This window comes from Quercus lobata, chromosome 2, assembly GCF_001633185.2.
Source record: "Quercus lobata isolate SW786 chromosome 2, ValleyOak3.0 Primary Assembly, whole genome shotgun sequence".
In the NCBI taxonomy this organism is placed as follows: Eukaryota; Viridiplantae; Streptophyta; class Magnoliopsida; order Fagales; family Fagaceae; genus Quercus; species Quercus lobata.
In genome coordinates this window covers 52,660,387-52,684,016 of record NC_044905.1, presented here as the reverse complement: position 1 = coordinate 52,684,016, position 23,630 = coordinate 52,660,387, and the positions used below count along the sequence as shown (strand labels likewise).

Sequence of the window (23,630 nt, the reverse complement as noted above, 5' to 3'; positions counted from 1 at the left end):
ATTTATTTCTAGTATTTTTGACCGTACAGTTCTAATAGTAGAACTGTATGGCATAATATTTGGTATTTGACACACCTTATGAAGTAAGGTTTTTAGTGTTTAGTTTATCAAATGCTAAAAGTTTGGCATTTGACACACATGATTGCCAATGCTCAAACCTATTGATTTTGATTTTGATTTGATCCAAGAACAACATGATCCCCCACCAAACCCAATAATAGTGATCGATTTCTTTCTTAAGGGGCACCCCAATATCATATCACATCCAAAAAAGAAATGCTGTAAAGTTTGCTAAAAGTCAAATTTATTACGTCTAACAATAAATAAAGATGTCACTTATTCTGTGTACCTTTAATTGTCCCTAACTAAAATGCAGAAATGGATTTCACAGCACAGAAAAGCTGCATAGTTTAGGACCTTAGGCTCTCCTCTCCTCTCCTCTCCGTTATTTTCCCTCACCGTACATTTATTTCTTAGTGTAATTACAAATCAAATCAGGAAAGTTGCATAAGGCCAAAAACATTAACACCCCAACGACCCAACATTGCTAATTAAACCCTAAAATTAAGACCATAAATTGAAAGAAAACAAGCATTTAATATGAGGGAAACAACTGCTACACTATAGTCTAACCAAAAAAGTGGTACAAAATAGTGAAATACAATGACAATAACCAAAACTATATTTGGAAAAAAAAAAAAAAAAAAAAAAAGTACCAAGTAACCAAGATTAGCCAGCATGTCCTATAGGACAATGAACCCATGACTAGTATGGCCCAACCTAATCTGGTCCACAAGCTTAGCCAACTTGACATGCTTGCAACACCATGACTCAACCAACTTGGCTTCTATGGTCTCAGCATCTCTATGCAAAGCATTAAGCTCTTCTTTGTACTCACTCTCAATCCGACCGAAAAAAGCCAATTCTTCCTCTCTCAAACACCGAATCTTTGCCTCAATCTCCTCCATTTTCTCTCTCCTCTTCCTGGCTTTCTCTGACTCCAGCTGTTGCTCCAACCTGCTTAGCCGCCACGAGGCCTCTTTCCTGTGCTGCACCCAGCTCTGCCTCCCTTCCTCAACCTCCTTCACATACTGGACCAAGCTACCCATTTGCTGACCCAGATACACCCGGGTCGGATTTATATCCGGATCCAAACCCGGGTCAGATGGAGAGAGCGATAAACTAACCGATGGAGACGGCGTCGTCGCCGATGTGGCAGAAGACGACGTCGTACTCACATTCATATTCATGTTCATATTCATATTCATATTCATCCACAACGGAATCACCGACACGGACGAAGACGACGTCGTAGCAGTAGTAGTCGTCGGAGTATTCGACCCGAGAGACAAAACCCGGTCCGGGTCGGATAGAGAAATGCCCGGAAGCACCGGAGCCATATTTTTAGGCTGGGGCAGCACGTACTTTTCAGCAAAGGTGTCCAAGATATGATCGTACGGACCCTGACCGACCTTCTCGGAAGAGGAAGTGGACCCCACAACCACGGTGGGAATGCTGTCCGTACAATCAGAATGTGAATACTCGGAATAGTTGTGGGGGTGGTTAGTATTGAGGTGGAGATTTTGCTTTTGCTGTTGTTTGAGCTTTTTTTCTTTGAAGACCTCCCACCATTTGCCGAGGCGTTTGGCGGTGCGGCCGGGGACCTCGGCGGCGATCTTCTTCCACTTGTTGCCGTACTTGGCTTGGAGAGAAATGACGAGGGACTGTTCTTCAGGGGTGAGAGAGCCTTTCTTGAGGCCTGGTTTTAGGTAGTTTTTCCAGCGTTCGAGACAGGATTTAGGGTCACGGTGGAGAGGTTGGGGCATGCGTTGGGAAATGAGGTTCCATTCTTTTGGCCCATATTGCTTCACGTAAGCTCGGAGGAGTGCGTCTTCCTCTGGCTGCCAACGCTGACGCTCCTTCATTTCAACACCATTTTTGTTGGCTTTTTTATGGTTTTTTTTTTTAGATGGGTGTGGATCACTAATGATCCATATTGGGGGTACTTTCTATGGTGCTACCTACACCGACTCCATGTCTGTAATCTGTATGTGAGAGAGTGAGAGAGAGAGTGGAATTTAAGAATGGAATTTGGGAAGTGATGGGTAAACTTTAAAGGGTTGAAAAGGCTAGGATGAGAGTTACCTTATCTAGCCACTCATTAGGTCTCTTTATTTCTACGTACATGTACCGCTGGCGTTTTTTTTTTCTCTTTTTTTTTTTTGTTCGGTTTGGGGAGGAGATTCCTTCCCATCACTCCAAAATTCTGTACTTTAAATAGTAAACTATTGTGATTTGATACTCAGTACAATTTTTAAGACAAATTACAACTTACTAATTAGAAACTTGATTTTTTATTTATACGAAGTTAGTTTAGTTAGAATTTCATAAACTTAATTTTGTTAAAAATATTGTTAAATATGTAATTTTGTTTTATTTTTATGTTTTTTTCTTCAAAAATACAAAAAAATATAAAAATACAAGATAAAATAAGATTAAAAAGAATCCAATAAAATACTTGCATCATGAAATTTTAAACTATAGGGAAACAATTTAAAATTTGGTCAAACAATAGGCAAGTTGTAATTTACCCTAATTTTTATAAAGACTTTTATAAACTTATAATTTTTACAAAATGTGTACAAGAATTTTCCTTTTTATTAATTATCACGTGATATGTTAGAAAATATTCTTATAATATGCTTGAAAGAAAATTTTTGACAAAATTTTCTTAACCATTTGATCTTAGTATTAGGATTTGATCCATTTGAAATAAATATATTTAGTGGTTTAAATTAAATAGTACACGTTTAAAAATATATACAAAATTACCTCATTTAAGATTTTAGATGACTTAACATTATATATCTTATCACATCCATATAATAAAATCTTGAAATGGAGAAGATTTTGTACTAAAATATTAAATTGTTGACAAATTCTTTATAAATGATAAGTCTGTTGAAAGGTTGTCTCTCCTCTCAACCCAAGTTATTACTGTAATATTTCTTCCTTACCACACTATGGTTTGGATACATGGATGATAGATTTGGCTTCCTTGTTTAATGGAAATTTTGTCTTCGCCAGAAGAAAGAAAAAAAAAAAAGAAGTAAGTTGATACTATTGATAGTGCTATCAATTTTAACTCACAAGTTAGCAAAATGGCATATAAATTCAAACGTAAGCCATTAAAGAACCTGTAAGGTCGGTCTTTGGGGCCCAGGCCCAACAAGTAAGTGATTCTGGCCCAAAGAACCCTAGACAATGAATTTGTAGAAAGCGGATTACAGAACTAGGGCTGGACGAAGTGAACATTAGTTAACTGTATGCCATGCAGCAGTTTGAACGTAAGAATATCTCCTTAATGTCCATAGGATACTCAGTCCAAGGAGACGTATGAGTGCACCTCTAGCTCTAATCAAAGACTATAGCCTTCCTCTCTCTTTCTATATCCTTTTTGTTTTTGAAATTTCTGATCCCTTCTTCATGGGAATTTCCTTCTCTTATATAGCCTCCTTAAATTGATAATAGTCTTACACTTGTTAACCATCTGGACCTTCACTTGAGTGCCTGTCCCATCGGACATCCACCTTATCTTTCTGTGAGTTGCATTGGCCAATGTAACACTGTTCGCCTGTTTTCTCTACATTAATGCGGCTGGAAAAGTAGCTTCCTTGCATTTAATGCGGCAGTTGTGGTTTCCCCCTGGACGTCTTACATTTTCTTCCTTCTTCCTGCTGTGTGAGGCTCATCCTACCACCCATATTTGTTTGGGATGATTCTTCACTGTGGATGGGGCGCACATTGGGCCCATATTTGGTGTGTCCGAGGAGACATTCCTCCTCGGACGTCTTTTTAAATAAGTTGGGCTCAACAGGGTTGGACTGGAAGTCTTTTGGTCCCCCTTTTCCCTTTTGGTCATGGCTGGACTCCGTGCGGGGCCTAAGGCCCATTGTTGACTTGGGAATTTTACCCCTATAAAACCATTAGCCAATTACAGTTGTGACGACAAGGATCCCGAGTCTAATTTAAACGGGCAGCCAAGGTTATTTCCGAGGATACACCTCGGACCTCAAGGATGAGCACTAGCTATGTGAGGTGCATGAAGTTAAAACACCAAAAAGGAAAGAAGGCGGACTTGGCATGAAACACAAGAAAGATGAAGGAAGAAGGGTGTAGAAGCCATCCCCTCCGCATTAACTAAAAGACAACCACTCCCCTGACTGCATTAATGAGGAAATGACCATGAACAGTGATGACACAGCTAAGATTGTAAGGTAAAAGCTTACTAATATGTTTTGGATGAGACAGAAGTTCTAGGAATGCGATCTCAAGCCTCCAAGTGTAAGATTAAGATGATTTGTGTTTAAATATAAAAGGAAAAGGAAGATCCATATATGGGGGAGGACAAAAAAAGAGGAAAAGAGAGAACTTTGTAACCAAGAACTGAAACATTTGTATAAGTAAGAAAGACATACATATATAAAAATAGACCTTCCTCGGGCTTGACTGAGGAGTGTTTTTCCTTTCAAATTTGCATGTCTTAATCATTTTATTTGCTCTCTATCCCATTGTGATTAACGTTTATCTCATTGAATGTTCGATATCCAACCCACTCTCTAACAAATCTATTGTTGTGGGCTTATTGGGCCATTGTCCAAATCTCTTTTGGGCTATGGAACAAGTTATGCCCTTACAATTGGCGCTGTCTATGGGAAATATTGAACATATTTGAATTAGTTCAACCATGGTGGGTTCAGGGCCAAACTGAAAGGAATTTATGGGACCGCAATGTCAAGATCATTTTCTTAATCTTGAGCGAAGGAGGGATCAAGAAGTTAGTGTGCACACAACTCATACCGGTAGGAGTCATTCTAGAAGTGGGAGCCATGTGTCTCATGGGGAGGATACTAGAAACTTGCACCTGGAGGTAGATCATTTATGTAGGAAGTTACGTCAAAAGCAAAGGAAGGGGTCTCCATCAAGCTCAGGGTCTCCGTCTGATGATGATAACAATTATAGACCTAGATCAAGGACCCTCCTAACGAGTCTTTCTCCTATAAAGAAGAGCGTCATCATAGGCAAAGGAATAAAAGCCCGACCTATAGGGGCTTAGGAAATGATGCTATGAGCAAGGCTTTACGTCAAAACTCAAAATCATTGTTTGCACGGAGGATTGAGAGGGCAAAGCTTCCTCGACTGTTCACGTAGCCAATGTTTACCATGTATAATGGTAGGATGGACCCAATAGAGCATGTCTATCATTTTAACCAGAGAATGGTTGTTCATTCAAGGAATGAGGCCCTGATATGCAAATTATTCCAGTCCAGTTTAGGGCCTGTGGCAATGAGATGGTTTGATGGATTGGAGGAAGGCTCCATAAACTCCTTTCGACAGCTTACTAGGGCCTTTAGGGCTCGATTTGTTACATGCAACAGAGTTCCTCGTCCTTTGGATTCCTTACTGTCAATGACAATGGCAGAGGGGGAGACTTTAAAGACTTACTCTGATAGATATTGGGAAATTTTTAATGAGATAGATGGAGACTTTGAGGATGCGGCTATAAGAATCTTTAAGATCAGCCTTCCCGCTGAGCACGAATTAAGGAAGTCCTTGACGAAGAAACCAGTGCAAAATATGCATCAGCTCATGGATCGAATTGATAAACACAAACGGGTCGAGGATGATTAGCAGTAGGGCAAGGGAAAGGCAAAAGTAATTCCCCCTAACCGAAGAGACTTTAGGTCTGAGAGGTACAATAACAACCAACCTTGGAGAGACTTCTTTGGACGTGCTAGCCTTCCTACTACTCAGGTGGTTAGCACAATATTCAAAGAGCCTACGCACCAAATTCTTTAGAAGATAAAGGTCGAGCCATACTTCAAGTGGCCAAACAAAATGGGAGGTGACCTTATGAGGTAGAATCAAGTCCTTTATTGTCATTATCACCAAGACCGGGGACACACTACAGAAGATTGTCGGACTTTGCGTGATTGTCTTGGGCAATTGGTTAAGGTTGGAAAATCGGGACAATTTTTGCACCAACCCCCAAGACAGGGAAATTAGACTAGGACAATATACAGAAGGGAATCTTCCTCGAGTCCACCACTAGGAACCTCAGTGTTATTCTAGCAGTCACAGGCCTAATCAAAGCGTGTTCCCATGGAGTAATGTCCATAGCCCGACCATGTGCTGAGGACGTGGTCCCTGAGTTTAAGCATGGGAAGAGTGAAGCCCGACTAGCCTTGAGTTTTTCTGATGATGATAAGGTGGGAACGGTTCAGCCACATGATGATGCCTTAGTGGTTACTCTTCGTATAGGAGGGTATGATGTAAGGAGGGTCTTGGTGGATCAGGGTAATGGTGCAAAGATTATGTATCATGATCTGTACAAGGGACTTAATTTGAAACCTAAGGGGAGGTGGTAGATGTGAAATTCATTGTGGTGGATGCTTACTCACCATCTACTGCCATCTTAGCAAGGCCATGGCTTCATACTATGGGAACTATTTCCTCGACTTTGCACTTAAAAGTGAAGCATCCCTTTGGGGACCATGTTGAAGAGCTAGTCGGAAGCCAGGCCATGGCAAGGCAGTGCTTGGTCGCTTCTGTTAGACACCAGTCCAAGGATAAATCCTTAGGAATCACTAAAAAGGCTTTATAGCAATTAATGGAAGTGGAAGTTTCCTCAAAAGATACCACGAATGAAGTCGTGAAATGCAAGGAGTTAGAGAAGGTCATAATAGACACTGATCAAGAAAAGTATTTTCAAATTGGAATCCACTTGCCACCTCAGGAGAAAGAGGAATTGTTAGCTTTCCTTTGAAAATATGTTAATGTGTTTGCTTGGAGTGCTTATGAAGCCCCTAGGGTGGACCCGAATTTCATTTGTCATCATCTAAATGTCAATCCATCTGTCACCCCAAAGAAACAACCACCTCGGCACTCTTCCAAGGAACATTCCAATGCTATTAGAGAAGAGGTGTAAAGCTTAAGCAAGCGGGAGCAATAAAAGAAGTTTTTTACCCATAATGGTTGGCTAACACGATGGTGGTAAAGAAGAAGAATGGGAAGTTGCAAGTTTGTGTAGATTTCACGGACTAAAACAAAGCTTGCCCCAAGGATCCCTTCCCAATACCCCAAATAGACCAATTAGTGGACGCGGCGGTTGTTTATCCTCGAATGAGTTTTTTGGATACCTTTCAAGGGTACCATCAAATACTATTAGCTCTGATCGACCAAGAAAAGACTGCTTTTGTAACGCCCACGGGGAATTATCATTATAAGGTGATGCCTTTGGATTGAAGAATACAGAGTCTACCTACCAAAGAATGATGACTAGAATGTTTAAATCCAAACTTGGCAAGAATATTGATGTTTACATTAATGATATGGTGGTGAAAAGTAAGGTAGTGGACGAGCATATGGGTGACCTTAGAACTGTCTTTGAAGTCTTGAGAAAACATAAATTGTGCCTTAATGCTTCTAAATGTTCCTTTAGTGTTAGCTCTGGTAAATTTTTGGGCTATATGGTCACCCATCATGGGATTGAGGTTAATACTGATAAGATTAAAGCAATCAATGACTTACAGCCTTCTCGGAATCCCAAAGAAGTGCAAAAGTTGACTGGAATGACCGCAGCCTTGAACATATTTATTTTTCGATCCATAGATAGATGTAGACCATTTTTCCAACTCTTGCACAAGTAGAAAGGGTTTAAGTGGAATAAAGAATGTGCCTTCGCTTTTCAGCAATTGAAGGAATACCTTTCTCAACCACCCATTATGCTCAGGCCCAAAGATGACGAGGTCCTTTTTGCTTACATTGTTGTGGCCTCCCATCTAGTCAATCTAGCATTGGTGAGGGTAGAAAATGGAGTACAGCGACCAGTTTATTATGTGAGCAAATCGCTTCACGAAGCTGAAGTTCGTTACTTACCTTTGGAGAAAGCCATCTTAGCAGTGGTGCATGCTATGCGAAAACTCCCCCACTACTTCCAGACCCATACTATAGTGGTTTTAACTCAACTCCCTCTATATTTTTTGCTAAGAAAAGCTTACTATACTGGGAGAATTGCCAAGTGGGAGACAATCTTGGGGGCATTTAACATAAAGTACATGCCTCTTACCTTAGTTAAAGGGCAGGTTCTTACAGATTTAGTGGCAGAGTTTACCAAGTCTCCAATAGAAGTAAAGGTCGAGGAACACAGCTCAGGAGGAAAGCAAGTTCAAGCCATTTCTCTACAGGGTCCCTCACCCTGAAAGTTATATGTTAATGGTGTGGTAAATCAAAGGGGATCTAGGGTGGGGCTGGTAATAGTGTCCCCGGACAGGATCACTATTGAGAAATCTTTAAGGTTAAGCTTCTCGGGCACAAACAATGAGGCCGAGTATGAGGCTTTATTAATAGGGATTGCTATGGTTCAAAAGATGGAACGAAAGATTGTTGAAGTGTTCTCGAACTCAAGATTGATTATAGGGCAAGTAAAAGGAGAGTTGGAAGCTAGGGATTTGAGAATGCATGGGTATTTGAATCAAGCTCGGCATTTGTAGTTAGGTTTTGAATTTTTCACCATACAACAAATCCCAAGAAACAGGAATACACTTGCTGATTCCTTAGCAACTCTAGCAAACTCTTCGAGACAAGACCTACCTCAGGTTATACTTGTTGAGGATCTGCATAAACCCGCCGAGGAGAAGAATGAGAAAGTCCAAGTTCACCAGATCATGGTTGAACCTAGTTGGATGGATCCTTTTGTTCTATTTCTCAAGGAAGGTGTTTTGCCTAATAAGAAGCCAAAGGTAGAGAAGATACAGAGGAAAGCTCCTCATTTTTTGTTGTCTGAGGAGCAAAAGTTGTTCAAACGCTCCTTCTTTGGACCATACTTGCTTTGTGTTCATCCTGAGGCGGTGGAGCCACTTTAGAAGAGTTGCATGAGAGGATATGTGGAAGTCATACAAAGGGCAAGTCGTTATCACATAAAGCCCCTGCTCAACAGTATTGGTGGCCAAGTATGCAGAAAGAAGCACAGGAATACGTTAAAAAAGTGTGATTAATGCCAAAAATTTGCTCAGAATATTCATCAACTTGGGCGGGGGGGGATACTCAATCCTTTGTCTAGTCCATGGCCATTTGCTCAATGAGGCTTGGACATTGTAGAGCCATTTCCCATGGTTGCGGGAAACCGAAGATGGCTCATGGTCGGAACTGATTACTTCATGAAGTGGATAGAGGTTGAGCCATTATCCAATATCAGGGACATAGACACAAAAACATTTATTTAGAAGAATATTGTTACTCGATTTGGGATTCCTCACACCCTCATCTCAGACAACGCGCTTTAGTTTGACAATAAAAATTTCAAAAGATACTGCTGTGAACTAGGCATTAGAAACAGATATTCAGTTACAGCCTATCCACAAGGAAATGGGCAAGCTGAAGCAGTCAACAAAGTCATAGTGAATGAGCTTAAGAAGAGGTTAGATAAAGCAAAGGGTAGATGGATAGAAGAGCTACCACACGTCATTTGAACATATCGGAACACTCCTCGTCGGTTAATGGGGGAAACACCCTTTTCAATGACCTATGGGTTCGAGGTTGTGATCCCTCTAAAGTCTGGGTTTCCAACACTAAGGACGAGCTTGTTCACCCCAAATAGTAATGATCAACTATTAGAGAAAAGCTTAGATCTGGTTGATGAACGAAGGGAAGCAACCATGGTTCAATTGGCATATTATTAGCAAAAGCTTAAACAGGGGTATGATACCAGTGTGAGGGCAAGGCCATTAGCCCCAGGAGACTTAGTGTTGAGAAAAGTAGTGGGTACTACAAAGAACCCATCATGGGGAAAGTTAAGGCCCAATTGGGAAGGGTCACATCGCATCACCTCGATGGCTGGAATAGGTGCCTACCTTTTGGAAGATCTAGATGAAAATATTGTACCACGTCCATGGAATGTAAATAATTTACCAAGGTACTATTATTATTGAAAGGCAATCATGCCATTCTCTATTTCAATCATTATATGTTTTATTTCAGTTATTCATTTAAGTGTTAAATAGAATCTCAGTCATGCCTGGTTTCACGGAACACATACCTTAGGTAAATTAATACTCTTAGTTATTCATTTAAGTGTTAAACAAAATCTCGATCATGCTTGGTACCTTAGACCACATGCCTTGGGTAAATTAATACTCTTAACTATTCATTTAAATGTTAAACAGAATCTCGGTCATTCTTGGTTCCTTAGACCACATACCTTGGGTAAATTAACACTCTCAGTTGGTCATTTAATTGTTAAACAGAATCTCAGTCATGCCTGATTCCATTGACCACATACCTTGGGTAAATTAACGCTAAGGTTGTTTTATATTAAACAGAACCTTGGCTAGGTTCAACTCCTCGAGTTACCTGCCTTGGGTAAATTAGCACTAAGGTTGTTTTATGTTAAACAGAACCTTGGCTAGGTTCAACTCCTTGGGTTACCTGCCTAGGGTAAATTAATACTAAGGTTGTTTTTATGTTAAACAAAATGTTGGCTAGGTTCAATTCTTTGGATCACCTACGTTGGGCAAATTAATACTTAAGTTATATTTGTGGTATTCAATCTAACCTTGATTATGTTCTATCTCCTATGTTACCTACCTCGAGAAATAAAAACCTCGGTACAAATACTTCCTTATATACGAGCATGGTAAGCAAAGATTAAATTATAAAAATATAAGTACAAAGTTAAAATGACAAAGCTTTAGAAAGAGTTTTCCATTAATCCAAGTTCAAAACGATACATATGACTAAGAAGGTAAGTAAAGACAAAATGCCGTATGTTTTTTGAAAAAAAATTATATATATGTAACAAAAGTAGTACAGGGCCTCATTGCCACACTCCTTAGGCTTGGGGAGTCTTTTATGTCCCTATCCTTGTAGTGGTTTGCACTTCAATAGTTGGAGTTGGGGCAGAAGGAGCTGCTGTAGTCATTGGAACAGTCGTGGAGGAGTCTCCTGCTATTTGAGGTGCCTTGGATGCCACCTCAGTGCTTTGGGGAGCAGCTGCACTAGGCTTGGAGACAACTGGCTCGTTCTGCTTGGGTTTGATAGGAGCAATAGTGCTTGGCTGTTATTCAGTTGGTTTGGATTGGGCAAGAGCAGTGGTGCTGGATTTTAGCTAAGGGCTTGTCGTAGAGCTCGCTGGAGTTAAAGCAGAGGTACTGGCAAGAGATTGACTGGCTGGACGTGCCCTAATTACTAGAGGGTAGAAGGCTTTCTCTAGATTCCTCAGCTCGAAATTGGGGTCTACTCTAGCAGTATTTAGGGCCTCAATCCATGTTTGGAGGCAAAAGCTACAGCATATGACTAGGAGTTGAGATTTAAGGTGGGCCTCAGTCTCCTTCTGCCCTTGGTCCTATGCAGTTTGCTCGACCTTGTCCATTTCCTTGTCCTTTTGGCTAAGCTCCTTCTTCAGCTCAAAAATGTTTTTTCGAGCAATGACAAGCTAGTTTTCTGCCTCCCTCAAGTGTTAGACCGAGCTTGCCTCTCCGAGCTTTCTATTGAAGCATCAGCCCTCTTTCTGGCCTTATCACATTCAACCAGCTTGAGGAGAGTCTCCTTCGGCTTTTTATCTGTTAAAGCCTGAGACTTCAGCATAGTGTAATGCTCGGACTCCTCCTCTTTCAAGTCACAGAAGGCCTGGTCTACCCACTTTTCTACTACATGTGCTACTTGGGTGGCCTGTGTGTGAATAATTAAGATAAAAATTAGTGGAAAAGCATGCGTAAAAGGGGTTTTAGATCAACCAGATACGTCCTCATGAACAAGGTACTACACAAAAGGGGTTTTTCATAACCTTATTTGAGGTGTTTAACTCCGAACGAGGCCAACTATGTATTGAGGGAGGTTCATGAAGGAGCATGTGGCAACCATTCAGGAGCCAGATCACTTGTCCACAAAGTCGTCCGCGCAGGCTACTACTGGCCAAACATGCAAGCTGATGCCAAGGCATATGTCAAGGTCTGTGATCAATGCCAACGATTTAATAACGTCCCTAGACAACCATCAGAGTATCTCACCCCTATGATGGCCCCACGGCCTTTTGCACAATAGGGGCTAAACATCTTGGGCCCCTTTCCACTTGGGACGAGGCAGATGAAATTTCTGATAATGGGTATTGATTATTTCACCAAGTGGGTAGAAGCAGAACCCTTAACAAATATCACGCAACAAAATGTCAAGAACTTCGTCTGGAAGAACATTGTATGCAAATTTGGAGTGCCCAGAGTATTAGTGTTTGACAACGGACGACAATTTGACAATGCATTTTTCAGGGACTTCTGTGAACACTTTAGAATTCAAAATCATTATTCCTCGCCCGCCCATCCCCAAACAAATGGTCAGGCCAAATTTGTAAACCAATCCTTGTTGAAAATCATCAAGACTTGGCTTGAGGGGGCAAAAGGAGTATGGTCAGATGAGTTACCAGGTGTTCTATGGGCATACAAAACGACGATGAGAATCCCTATAGGGGAAACTCCTTTCAAGCTAGCTTATGGAAGCGAAGCAGTCATACCTGTAGAAGTGCACATGGCCAACCATAGGGTGACGATGTATCAGGATAAGGATAACGAGGAGCAACTCCGTTTAAACCTCGATCTAATAGACGAGGTAAGGACGGACATAGAACATAGGACAACAAGGTACAAAACCCTAATGGCTAGGCAGTATGATGCAATGGTGAAGTCAAGGCAGTTTAACATAAGAGACCTCGTCCTGAAAAAGGTTTCTTTGGCAACCAAGAACCGGGCTCATGGAAAACTGGGGCCTAATTAGGAAGGACCCTACAGAGTCATCAACTGTAAAAGGCAAGGATCCTACTACTTGGAGGCCCTAGACGGGAGAAAATTGGAGCATCCTTGGAATGTTGAGCACTTGAGGAGGTACTATCAGTAAAGATGCTAGCCTGGACAAGTGTTACTATGGACGAGCTTGGAGCCTTTTTGTCTACTTGTGTTCTACTTATGTTTAATGTTGCTTTGTTATTTATGTTGCGGTTATGAACAAAGTTATGGATTTGTTTGTACTTATTAAACTCCTTGGAAGGCATTTGCTTTTAAGCATGTGCCTCGTTTGTGAACAATATTTACGATATGTACATAATGTTGTGTGAATTCCTATTTTCATTAAAATTAGTTCACAAGAAGGCTAAAGCCCAAGATGAGTAAATTCTCTGGACATGGAGATGTAATGTCTGTAAACTCTCCTAAGAATGAAGGTATACCTATCCAAAATCATGAACGAGTAGAAGCCTTAAACTTAGGGAGTATGGAAACGTCCAAGCAATGGACGAAGTAAAGCCCATAATACCTTAGTCCAATCCATGGACGAGGAGATACTTGAGCAAACGCTCAATCTATTGATCAAGATGCCTACTAAAACAATCCAATCTATGGACGAGAGCAACTCCGTTTAAACCTCGATCTAATAGATGAGGTAAGGACGGACATAGAACATAGGACAACAAGGTACAAAACCCTAATGGCTAGGCAGTATGATGCAATGGTGAAGTCAAGGCAGTTTAACATAGGAGACCTCGTCCTGAAAAAGGTTTCTTTGGCAACCAAGAACCGGGCTCATGGAAAACTGGGGCCTAATTGGGAAGGACCCTACAGAGTCATCAACTGTAAAAGGCAAGGATCCTACTACTTGGAGGCCCTAGACGGGAGAAAATTGGAGCATCCTTGGAATGTTGAGCACTTGAGGAGGTACTATCAGTAAAGATGCTAGCCTGGACAAGTGTTACTATGGACGAGCTTGGAGCCTTTTTGTCTACTTGTGTTCTACTTATGTTTAATGTTGCTTTATTATTTATGTTGCGGTTATGAACAAAGTTATGGATTTGTTTGTACTTATTAAACTCTTTGGAAGGCATTTGCTTTTAAGCATGTGCCTCGTTTGTGAACAATATTTACGATATGTACATAATGTTGTGTGAATTCCTATTTTCATTAAAATTAGTTCACAAGAAGGCTAAAAGCCCAAGATGAGTAAATTCTCTGGACATGGAGATGTAATGTCTGTAAACTCTCCTAAGAATGAAGGTATACTCGTCCAAAATCATGAATGAGTAGAAGCCTTAAACTTAGGGAGTATGGAAACGTCCAAGCAATGGACGAAGTAAAGCGCATAATACCTTAGTCCAATCCATGGACGAGGAGATACTTGAGCAAACGCTCAATCTATTGATCAAGATGCCTACTAAAACAATCCAATCTATGGACGAGAGCAACTCCGTTTAAACCTCGATCTAATAGACGAGGTAAGGATGGACATAGAACATAGGACAACAAGGTACAAAACCCTAATGGCTAGGCAGTATGATGCAATGGTGAAGTCAAGGCAGTTTAACATAGGAGACCTCGTCCTGAAAAAGGTTTCTTTGGCAACCAAGAACCGGGCTCATGGAAAACTGGGGCCTAATTGGGAAGGACCCTACAGAGTCATCAACTATAAAAGGCAAGGATCCTACTACTTGGAGGCCCTAGACGGGAGAAAATTGGAGCATCCTTGGAATGTTGAGCACTTGAGGAGGTACTATCAGTAAAGATGCTAGCCTGGACAAGTGTTACTATGGACGAGCTTGGAGCCTTTTTGTCTACTTGTGTTCTACTTATGTTTAATGTTGCTTTATTATTTATGTTGCGGTTATGAACAAAGTTATGGATTTGTTTGTACTTATTAAACTCCTTGGAAGGCATTTGCTTTTAAGCATGTGCCTCGTTTGTGAACAATATTTACGATATGTACATAATGTTGTGTGAATTCCTATTTTCATTAAAATTAGTTCACAAGAAGGCTAAAAGCCCAAGATGAGTAAATTCTCTGGACATGGAGATGTAATGTCTGTAAACTCTCCTAAGAATGAAGGTATACCTATCCAAAATCATGAACGAGTAGAAGCCTTAAACTTAGGGAGTATGGAAACGTCCAAGCAATGGACGAAGTAAAGCCCATAATACCTTAGTCCAATCCATGGACGAGGAGATACTTGAGCAAACGCTCAATCTATTGATCAAGATGCCTACTAAAACAATCCAATCTATGGACGAGAGAAAAGTTGGGCCTTCATGAAGCGTGAAAAATCAGCTCTTCATGATACATGAAAAATCAGCTAAGTCTAAGGACAAGTAATGCTGGTAATTATCATTTCACAAACGAATTACACTTGGTGAAATTCAAAATAAAAAAATAGTTTTATATATATATATACATGAGCAATGGACGAACTAAGCTTGAAATCTATTGTTCATGGAGATAAATGCTTTTGTTCATATCATGATAAAAGAAAATAACATTCATTCAGATTGTTCAAGGGCGGACGACCAACATCCAAACACCCTTACGAAAGTAAAACAAACTATTAATAGCTCGTCCTAAAACTATGGACGAGCTTAGTGTATTTAAGTTACATTAAAAGGTCCCAAAACCAAGGACCAAACAAAAATCAAAAGAGAGGAAAAAGAAATACAAGGATCGCCTAAGTGTAAAACTCTCGTCTTTAAGAAGAAGGGGCATTAGCATTGGGGTCGTCTTAAGGTGGCTGAATGGTAGCATTGTCTTCCACATTGACATCCTCAAAGCTAGTTTGAAGAAGAGAGCTGGTAGCAGCAGCTAGGTTAAGCTTAATGGAGCTAAAGTCCACTTCAGGGAAGTTTTCCATAGCATCGGTTCTAAAATCCTCAAACCCTACTGCATAATTGGTGTCCAGATGATCAGTGTATTGCTTGGACACCTTGAATTCAGTCACTGCATCCTCTTTAGCCTTGGAAAGAAGAGTACTCAGCTCATTGTTCTTTTTTTGTAGATGGTCAAAATGAGTATCTTTTTCCACTACATCAGTTTTTAACTCCTCAATCAAGTTCTGGAGCTCTTTTGTCTTCTCCTTAACCTTGGCAGCCACCCCAGCCCATTTCTTGGATTCTTCTTTCACCTCCTGAATCCTCGTCTCTAACAAGACCCTCGTCTTGTCTAATCCTATGGCCTGCCTGGACGCTGCAATGAATTTTGACATAGCCTAAAAAAATAAATGAAAGTTAGATGAAAATATATATATATATATATATATATATATATATATGTATGTATATCTTTTAGCAAAGATGAGGAAAAAATGTGATTACTTACCTTAAAAAGATCATGAACACTAGAATGTTCAAAATCCTTCAAGGACATGTCATAGCAAGTATTTATGTCCTCATCTAAAATAGCTTTCTGAAAACCCTCCCAAGCCAGGTCTTCATTTTCAATGATATATGAAGGGACCCGTTGAGAAGGCTGGGATGTGGCAGGCACAGTCGTCTTGGGTGGAGGAGACTTGGACGGAGTGGTCTCAATTGGAGTGGACGAGTCCACGTCATATATTTTGACAGGTGGTTGAGATGAAGGAATGTTGGGCTTGACTGTTTGGGATGATCCATGCTTGGCCTTTTTGCCTCGTCAGTTAGGGAGATTTCCCAAATCTAGATTTTTAGACAAAGATCTCTTTTTGTCCCCAGCCAACGGACAAACTTGAGGCTGGGTCTCAAGACAATTCTCTTCATCTACAACTTCTTTCCCCTTATTTTCTTTCATTGTTGACATTCCTAAAAGTGAAAAACAATGACAATAAGTGACGAATTATAAGTAGATCAAGAAATAAGATAAGTGTTCAAATGACATTAAGTAAAAACTTACTTCTTCGCACTATGACTTCGTGAGCAATAGCCTTATCTGATGGTTCAGGACCACGTCCCCACTTGGCAAGACGTCGTAGGGTAACTAAAGAATGAAAATTCCTATTGGCAAAAAGACGAGCTCTGTGGACGCAATCACGATGGAATTTGCTTAAAGACGATTGTTTAACACCTATCAAGCAAATGATAAACAAGAGTTAGAAGCAAATAAAAAATAAGTTGAAAGGAAAAGAAAAATGAAAAAGGGGAGGGACTTACCTTCAGGATGAAGGTTCCCTAAGTCCCCAGAGTAAGGGGCAAAAGGGTCCCTGCCAACATCCACAGGGTTCCCTGCCCAAAAACTGGAGACAAAGATAAACTCTATCTTCCAATTTCTGTTAGACGAGGCCAGGGACTTGATTAATCTACAATCTTTACCCTTAGCTGTGAATTGGTAAAAGCCAAGGGATTGATTTATCTCTAAAGGTTTGTAACAAAAAAGGAACTCGTCCACAGTAAGGGGATGGTCCCTCCCAAATACTTCACTCTACAAAATTTGCATAGAGATAACTAATCTCCACGCATTAGGGTTGAATTGACATATACCTAAACCTAACCTAACCAATAACTCTCTAGAAAATGCGTTCAACGGTAATCTAATTCCCCCAAGAAATAAGCCTCATAGATGCCTACCCCAAAATGGGGATTGCAACACCACTCTCCACGGACGAGTAACCTAGGGTTAATCTCATCCGGGATCTAGTACCATGCTCTAAGCTTGTTAAGCCTTTACTCACTCGTTTTGGAATGAATACCTATGACACAACTATAGACGGTCTCTCTTCGTCCAAAGGACTAGACTGGGACTTTTTTACTGATTTCATTTATTCCAATATGAATATCTTTTTGGCTAATTGTTTCATCCTTGGGATCCATTATAACTTGATCGAATAAAAGTTTTAAAATTTTTATTCGATCTTCTGAATCAATTCTTACTTGTTTATTTTCAGTAAATGGAAATAAAAAAATTGCTTTCAAATTAAAATTTGATGTTGGCATTGGACAAGGTGCCAGCTTGGGAACCAGAGGCTTTCCTAAGCTGTTCTTGGATAACTTCTAAAGGAAGCACAGGGACACCAGAGGTATACCCCTCGTCCGTAGAACTCTCCCCACTACTATGGCTACTGTTACTAGAACTACTATTGTTGGTTGTATTATAATACTCGTCTATAGCTTTCTCTGTACTATCGCTAGACGAAGAAATAACAGTTTCAGAAATTTTTTGGAAACCAAATACCTAAAGACGAGAAGGAAGAAATACCTGGCTCTAGACAAGAGAGGACTATGGACGCAGAGAGACTTCTAGACGAGGCTCTAGATGAAGGAAAATTTCAGAAATGTAAAGGGTAGAGGAGGAATTCCACTATTTATAGACATCTGACTTGGGTATTCGAAACAACACAACCAACCAGGATATGACACGTGGCTTACCCTCGAAAAAATACATAAAAAATATTAATAAATAATAATAATAATAATAAATCGACAGGACTAGTCACCAATAAAATGACGACACGTGGCACATTTAACTGTAGACTTTAAATACATATGTCCAGAGAAATGATGCCAAACAACACATTCCCTTAGACAATCCATATAGACGATGGGGCAATTAATGGTGTTATAAAATAGACCAAACTCTGATACTCGTCCATATGGCTCGTCCTAAGAAACAAATGACTGGTTTAGATCATGTTCGTCCAAGGATAAGCTTGTCCGTCCGTGAAGTAGGTTGGACGAGCACCTTGCGTCCTAAACGTGATTCTTGAATACATACTCAGGACAACCTCTGTTTTCCTATCAAGCTACAAAACTGTTTCCCTAGTAAGCGGTTGAGGAAAATAGAGGCCAAATAAGGTAACTTCCTTGACAGTTATGAAAGTTACCCCCGATTCTTCCAAACTCCACAACGGTTGGAGAGGTAACTGCCTTAGATAAACGCTATATAAGAACTCTTCTACAGAAAGGTAAAGCATTGAGACATTTTTTCCCTACAAATTGGAATTCTGAAAGATACTAACTTTACCATCGGAGGATTTTTGGCCGGTCTTCCCCGGTCTCCTCTGACTTTGTGTTCATCTTTTCAGGATATTCCAAACAACACAGATTAATACTTGAGACATTCAGCCTTACTGATTTCCTTCTATTCATCAGGATATACAATCATAGTTTTTCCAGAACAACTTAAATGACTTGTTATAGTTTGGACATCACTTTCACCTATGAGCATTTGTATCAGATTCTCTATTTTAGGAGATGGTATTTTATGCGCCCGTCTTAGAGAGCTTGCCTCTCACAAGCATATAGGTCCATTACAATTTTTCCACAACAACTAAAATAACTTGTTATAGTTTGAACATCACCTTTCACCAATGAACATTTGCATCAAGTTCCTTTTTTTAGGAGATAGTATCTTATAGTACATCTGTCCTATGGAGAGTACCTCTCACAAGCATGTGGATTCCATGCTTAGATCCACATGCTTGTAAGAGGCTTGCTCCATAGGACGGACGTATAAAATAATTTTTCCTATTTTAGGTTAAGACCTCAATTTATGGAGAAAGACTCCAAACACTCTGACATTAAACTCCCCTCTAGTTCCCCATTTTAGGAAAATGCTAAACATTCCCCAAACTGTTATTTTATTTATTTTTGTTTTTTTGGTCTTGGTAACTAAAAGAAAGAAAATAGGTATTTTGAAAAGTAATAGAAATAATTTTAAAAAATAAATGAAAAATAATATTTAAATAAAATATGGTTTGAAATAAGGAATCATTTTAGTGTTATGAAAAATAATATTTAAATAAAATATGGTTTAAAACAGTGAATCAATTTAGTATTGTAAGGGCAAAGACCCCAAATCATGTAATGGACCTTGGGCCCCACCCGGGACGATTAGCAAAGTTCGAGGAGAGGAAATGGTTGCTAAAGGGATTTCCAACTTAGCTCTCGTAGACAAGGGGCATTTGGAGGATGGTCCGAGGAGGAATGCCTCCTCGAACGTGATGAATATGGCTCAAACATGCACTCTGGAAATCAGAAGTACCCCCCCCCAATAGGCATTAGCAATAGGGACGCGCCCCACAAACCTATGGCGAAGAAGGAAACGCAAAATATCCAAGGAGAGGCTGCTGCTATCGCATTAAATGCGTTGCAGTTACTTTTCTGGCCGTATTAATGTGGAGAGGACCTGTGAACAATACTGCCTTAGCCACCACAACTCACAGAAGGCTGAAAGGGGGTGTCCGATGGGACAAGCACTCAAGTAAGAATCCAGATGATCGACAAGTATAGGACCACGATAGCTTCAAGAAGACTATATAAGATGGAGAGTCCCCACGGGGAAAGGCACGGAGAAAAAAGAAGAGAGAATACTGTAGCAGTATAAACGGCCATAATATTCAAACAGTGATCGATATATATTCATCTAACCTCCTCGGACTGAAGATCTATAGACGTTAACATGTTTTACTTGTGTTCAACCGTTGTATAACCCAATACTAATCGTTGTCTAACTCACTATGACCTAGTTCTACGACCCACTCTCTACAAATTCATTGTTTCTGGGCTCCTTGGACCAAGACCTCATACCTCTTAGGCTGGGCTCCAAATTGTGACCCTACAAGTATTATAAAAAGTGATTAACTAAAACAGAAAAAGTAGATTTTTATCCTAAAATAGAAAGAAAATTTTAAGGAATATAATGTGAATACTCTAATAAGTCCCTAACAATACTTAATTATTCATAGTAGATGTTGTTAAGTCAATAATGCACTGGTGTGGAAAAAATATATATCTTTAGATTTGTTAAAGAAAAGAAAATTTCTAAAACTATTTCTAATTCTACTAAAACTTACAAGAATATATAATAATAATGAATATAATTAGTTCAAATTCAATAATTTAATAAAAGAAAATTTTAAATTATTATTTTTACAATTGATGGCATGTCCATAAAATTTACAACAGCTCATCACTAAAATAGTATCTCGCACTACTATTACGTTAATAAATATAAAGGGTTTCTCGTACAACTATTAGGTTAAGTCTTGTAGTAGTTTCTCAAATAAAAAATAAAAAATATAAATAAATAAAAGAAGTCAAGTCTTGTAGTAGATATTATGGAACTGAGCTAGGTGCCGGACTCATGGTGGTCCACTGGTCCACCTCAGAGACACGTGCTAGTGCGGAGAAATTTTGTTGGGTGGAGGGGAACTTCACACTTGGCAATCAAAAGCTTGAGATTGGGTTGGAATTGGTGTGGGATGTGCATGTTGCAGATACATGAGTTTGATGAAGGGTGGAATGTTGCGGAAGCCAGAAATTTATCTTTAAAAAAATTAAATTAAAAGATTAAATTATTTACTTACTATATATTATCTTTTCTCGACAAAAAAAAAATACTATATACTATCTGTGGGGTCGAGGAACCTGTGATCCGGCCCACGCTCTATTAGGGCCCGGGGCCCGTGCCGATGAGGGTAGGTGCCGAGGACAAATGGGGAAAGGCCGAAGTGTCGAGGGGAACAACCGAGGACGACCTTGTCCTCGGCACTCCAGGACTTCAAGAGGAGGAGCAACGTCTCAGCACTCCAGGACTTCAAGGGGAGGAGCAATGTCTCGATGATGGCTGCTCCCAAAAAACCCCCTGAAGGAAATGCGAGTAAAAGGAGACCCACATGAGGGTACGGTGTGAAACTGGATCAGGGTAAATACGTCCCCTCCGTATTAAATGCACCTGCCAGCGTCCTGACCATGTTAATGAGAAAAGACGCCTGAACAGGGTGACTTCGATCATCGCAACTAACAAAAAGCAAGGAAGGATAGTTGATGGGACGAGTACAGAAGTAGGCACCTGCCCGATCAACAAGTGGAGAGCTAAGATCCACCAAGAAAGGCTATATAATATGAAGGTTAATGCACCAAGAAGGTGGCTGGGAAAAATGGCCAAAAACTAGAGCTTCCCAGCCCGCCTCCAGGAGAAAGACTCCTAGAACGAACACGATTTAATTATGTATAAACACCATGAAAAAGCCACCGTCTGGTGACCAAAACTTAGCCTTTCAAACCCACGCTCTATAAATGATATTGTTTGGGTTTTTTTACATGTGAACCCAACATTATTATGGGTCGTTACAAATTGTGTCCTTACAATTGGCGCCGTCTGTGGGAAAGGCTTGTGTCTTGGCACTAGTGGTGGGTTGATACAATCCTTCACATCATTTTCAGTAGCCGGATATAGTATTTTAGCGTAAAGTCCCACTAGGGGCTATGTTTCTTCACTAGGGGCTGCGCTTTGTAGCGTCAGTATCACGGATGGTTCTAGGGGCTTGGCCGAGGAGCTAATCCCCTTAAACCAAGGTCCCACGCCATAGCCGAGGGGATAATTTCCCCAACTACTTAAAAATCAAGTTTTGGACAGAATCAAGGTATTGCAAGGTCCTCGGACTCAAACCTATAGGGAAACCAACTACTTAAAAATCAAGTTTTGGACAGAACCGAGGTATTGCATGGTCCTCGGACTCAAACCTATAGGGAAACCAACTACTTAAAAATCAAGTTTTGGACAGAACCGAGGTATTGCATGGTCCTCAGACTCAAACCTATGAGGAAACCAACTACTTAAAAATCAAGTTTTGAACAGAACCGAGGTATTGCATGGTCCTCGGACTCAAATCTATGGGGAAACCAACTACTTAAAAATCAAGTTTTGGACAGAACCAAGGTATTGCATGGTCCTCGGACTCAAACCTATGGGGAAACCAACTACTTAAAAATTAAGTTTTTGACAGAACTAAGGTATTGCATGGTCCTCGGACTCAAACCTATGGGGAAACCAACTACTTAAATATCAAGTTTTGGATAGAACCGAGGTATTGCAGGGCCTACCAAGTTGGTCCTAATGGCACATATGACATTTCAGGTGATGCCTATATACCCGCTGAAATGGGTCCAGACACGAGTTCAATACCCTGTGGGTGCGGGCTTGCTACTATTCTGAAACAGGGTCCTAAACATGTTATATGTGCGACCATGCATACATGCTACGTTAATTAGTTAAGAAATCATAAACAGTAGTAAGTATCGACGAAGGCAACTGACAAGTAACCAAAAGGAAAAAGGAGGAAAATAATTTTATATATATGGTCAACAGGTTCAAATTACCAATAGAATACAAACTCTTGTCAATAAAAATAAAAAACTAGCTAATCATTAAACTAAAAGCAGATATGAAGCCTAGCCGGGGTTTCTACTTCTTTAATTTTGCATCAGCCACGTCCTGGGAAGGTGGAACGGGATCAGCTTCGGTGCCCTGGAGGACAGTCCCTTTTGGGGAAGACTGAGCAGGATCGGTGTTGGTGCTCTTAGGGACCATAGCAAGGGGAATTGCCTGTAGGGGCTGGGCAGGTATGGCTGGCTCTTCGGCGTTAGGCATCTAGGTGCCAACCACGGGCTCAGCAACCTCTTTGGGTACCTCGGGATCCGTACGCTGAGATGCTTCTATCACATCCTGAAGCTCTCCCTCTTTGAGCAGCTCGCTAGGAGAGGCACCGACCTGTACGGTTTCCGACTGAGTGACCCCTTCCTCGTGTTGGTCACTCACAGCCACGGAGCTGGTGGAGGTGGCCTCACGGATGGCTATAGGGTAGAATATGTTCTCTGCTTTCCACAAATCGGACGAAGCATCCACCCTAGCTCGCTTCAAGGCCTCTTTCCAAACCTGGGAGCAGTAAAGCCTGCATACTCTAGGAATTTGGGCTTTGAGGGAGGCTTGGGTGTCAGCTACCCCCGCGTTGTAGCCATCATCCTCGGCCGTTTCCTTGGCAGCCTCAGCCTCGTTTCTGGTAAACTCAGCCTCCCACTTGGCCC

General features: G+C 40.6%; 1 protein-coding gene across 1 annotated transcript; it reads right to left on the bottom strand.

The window, feature by feature from the left end:
* Nucleotides 1-577: 577 nt before the first annotated feature.
* On the bottom strand, nt 578-2,180 carry LOC115975830 (protein rough sheath 2 homolog). Its single transcript, XM_031096841.1, has one exon. The coding sequence runs from the start codon at nt 1,923-1,925 to the stop codon at nt 744-746; it is 1,182 nt and encodes a 393-aa protein (XP_030952701.1). The 5' UTR covers nt 1,926-2,180; the 3' UTR covers nt 578-743.
* Nucleotides 2,181-23,630: the final 21,450 nt, after the last annotated feature.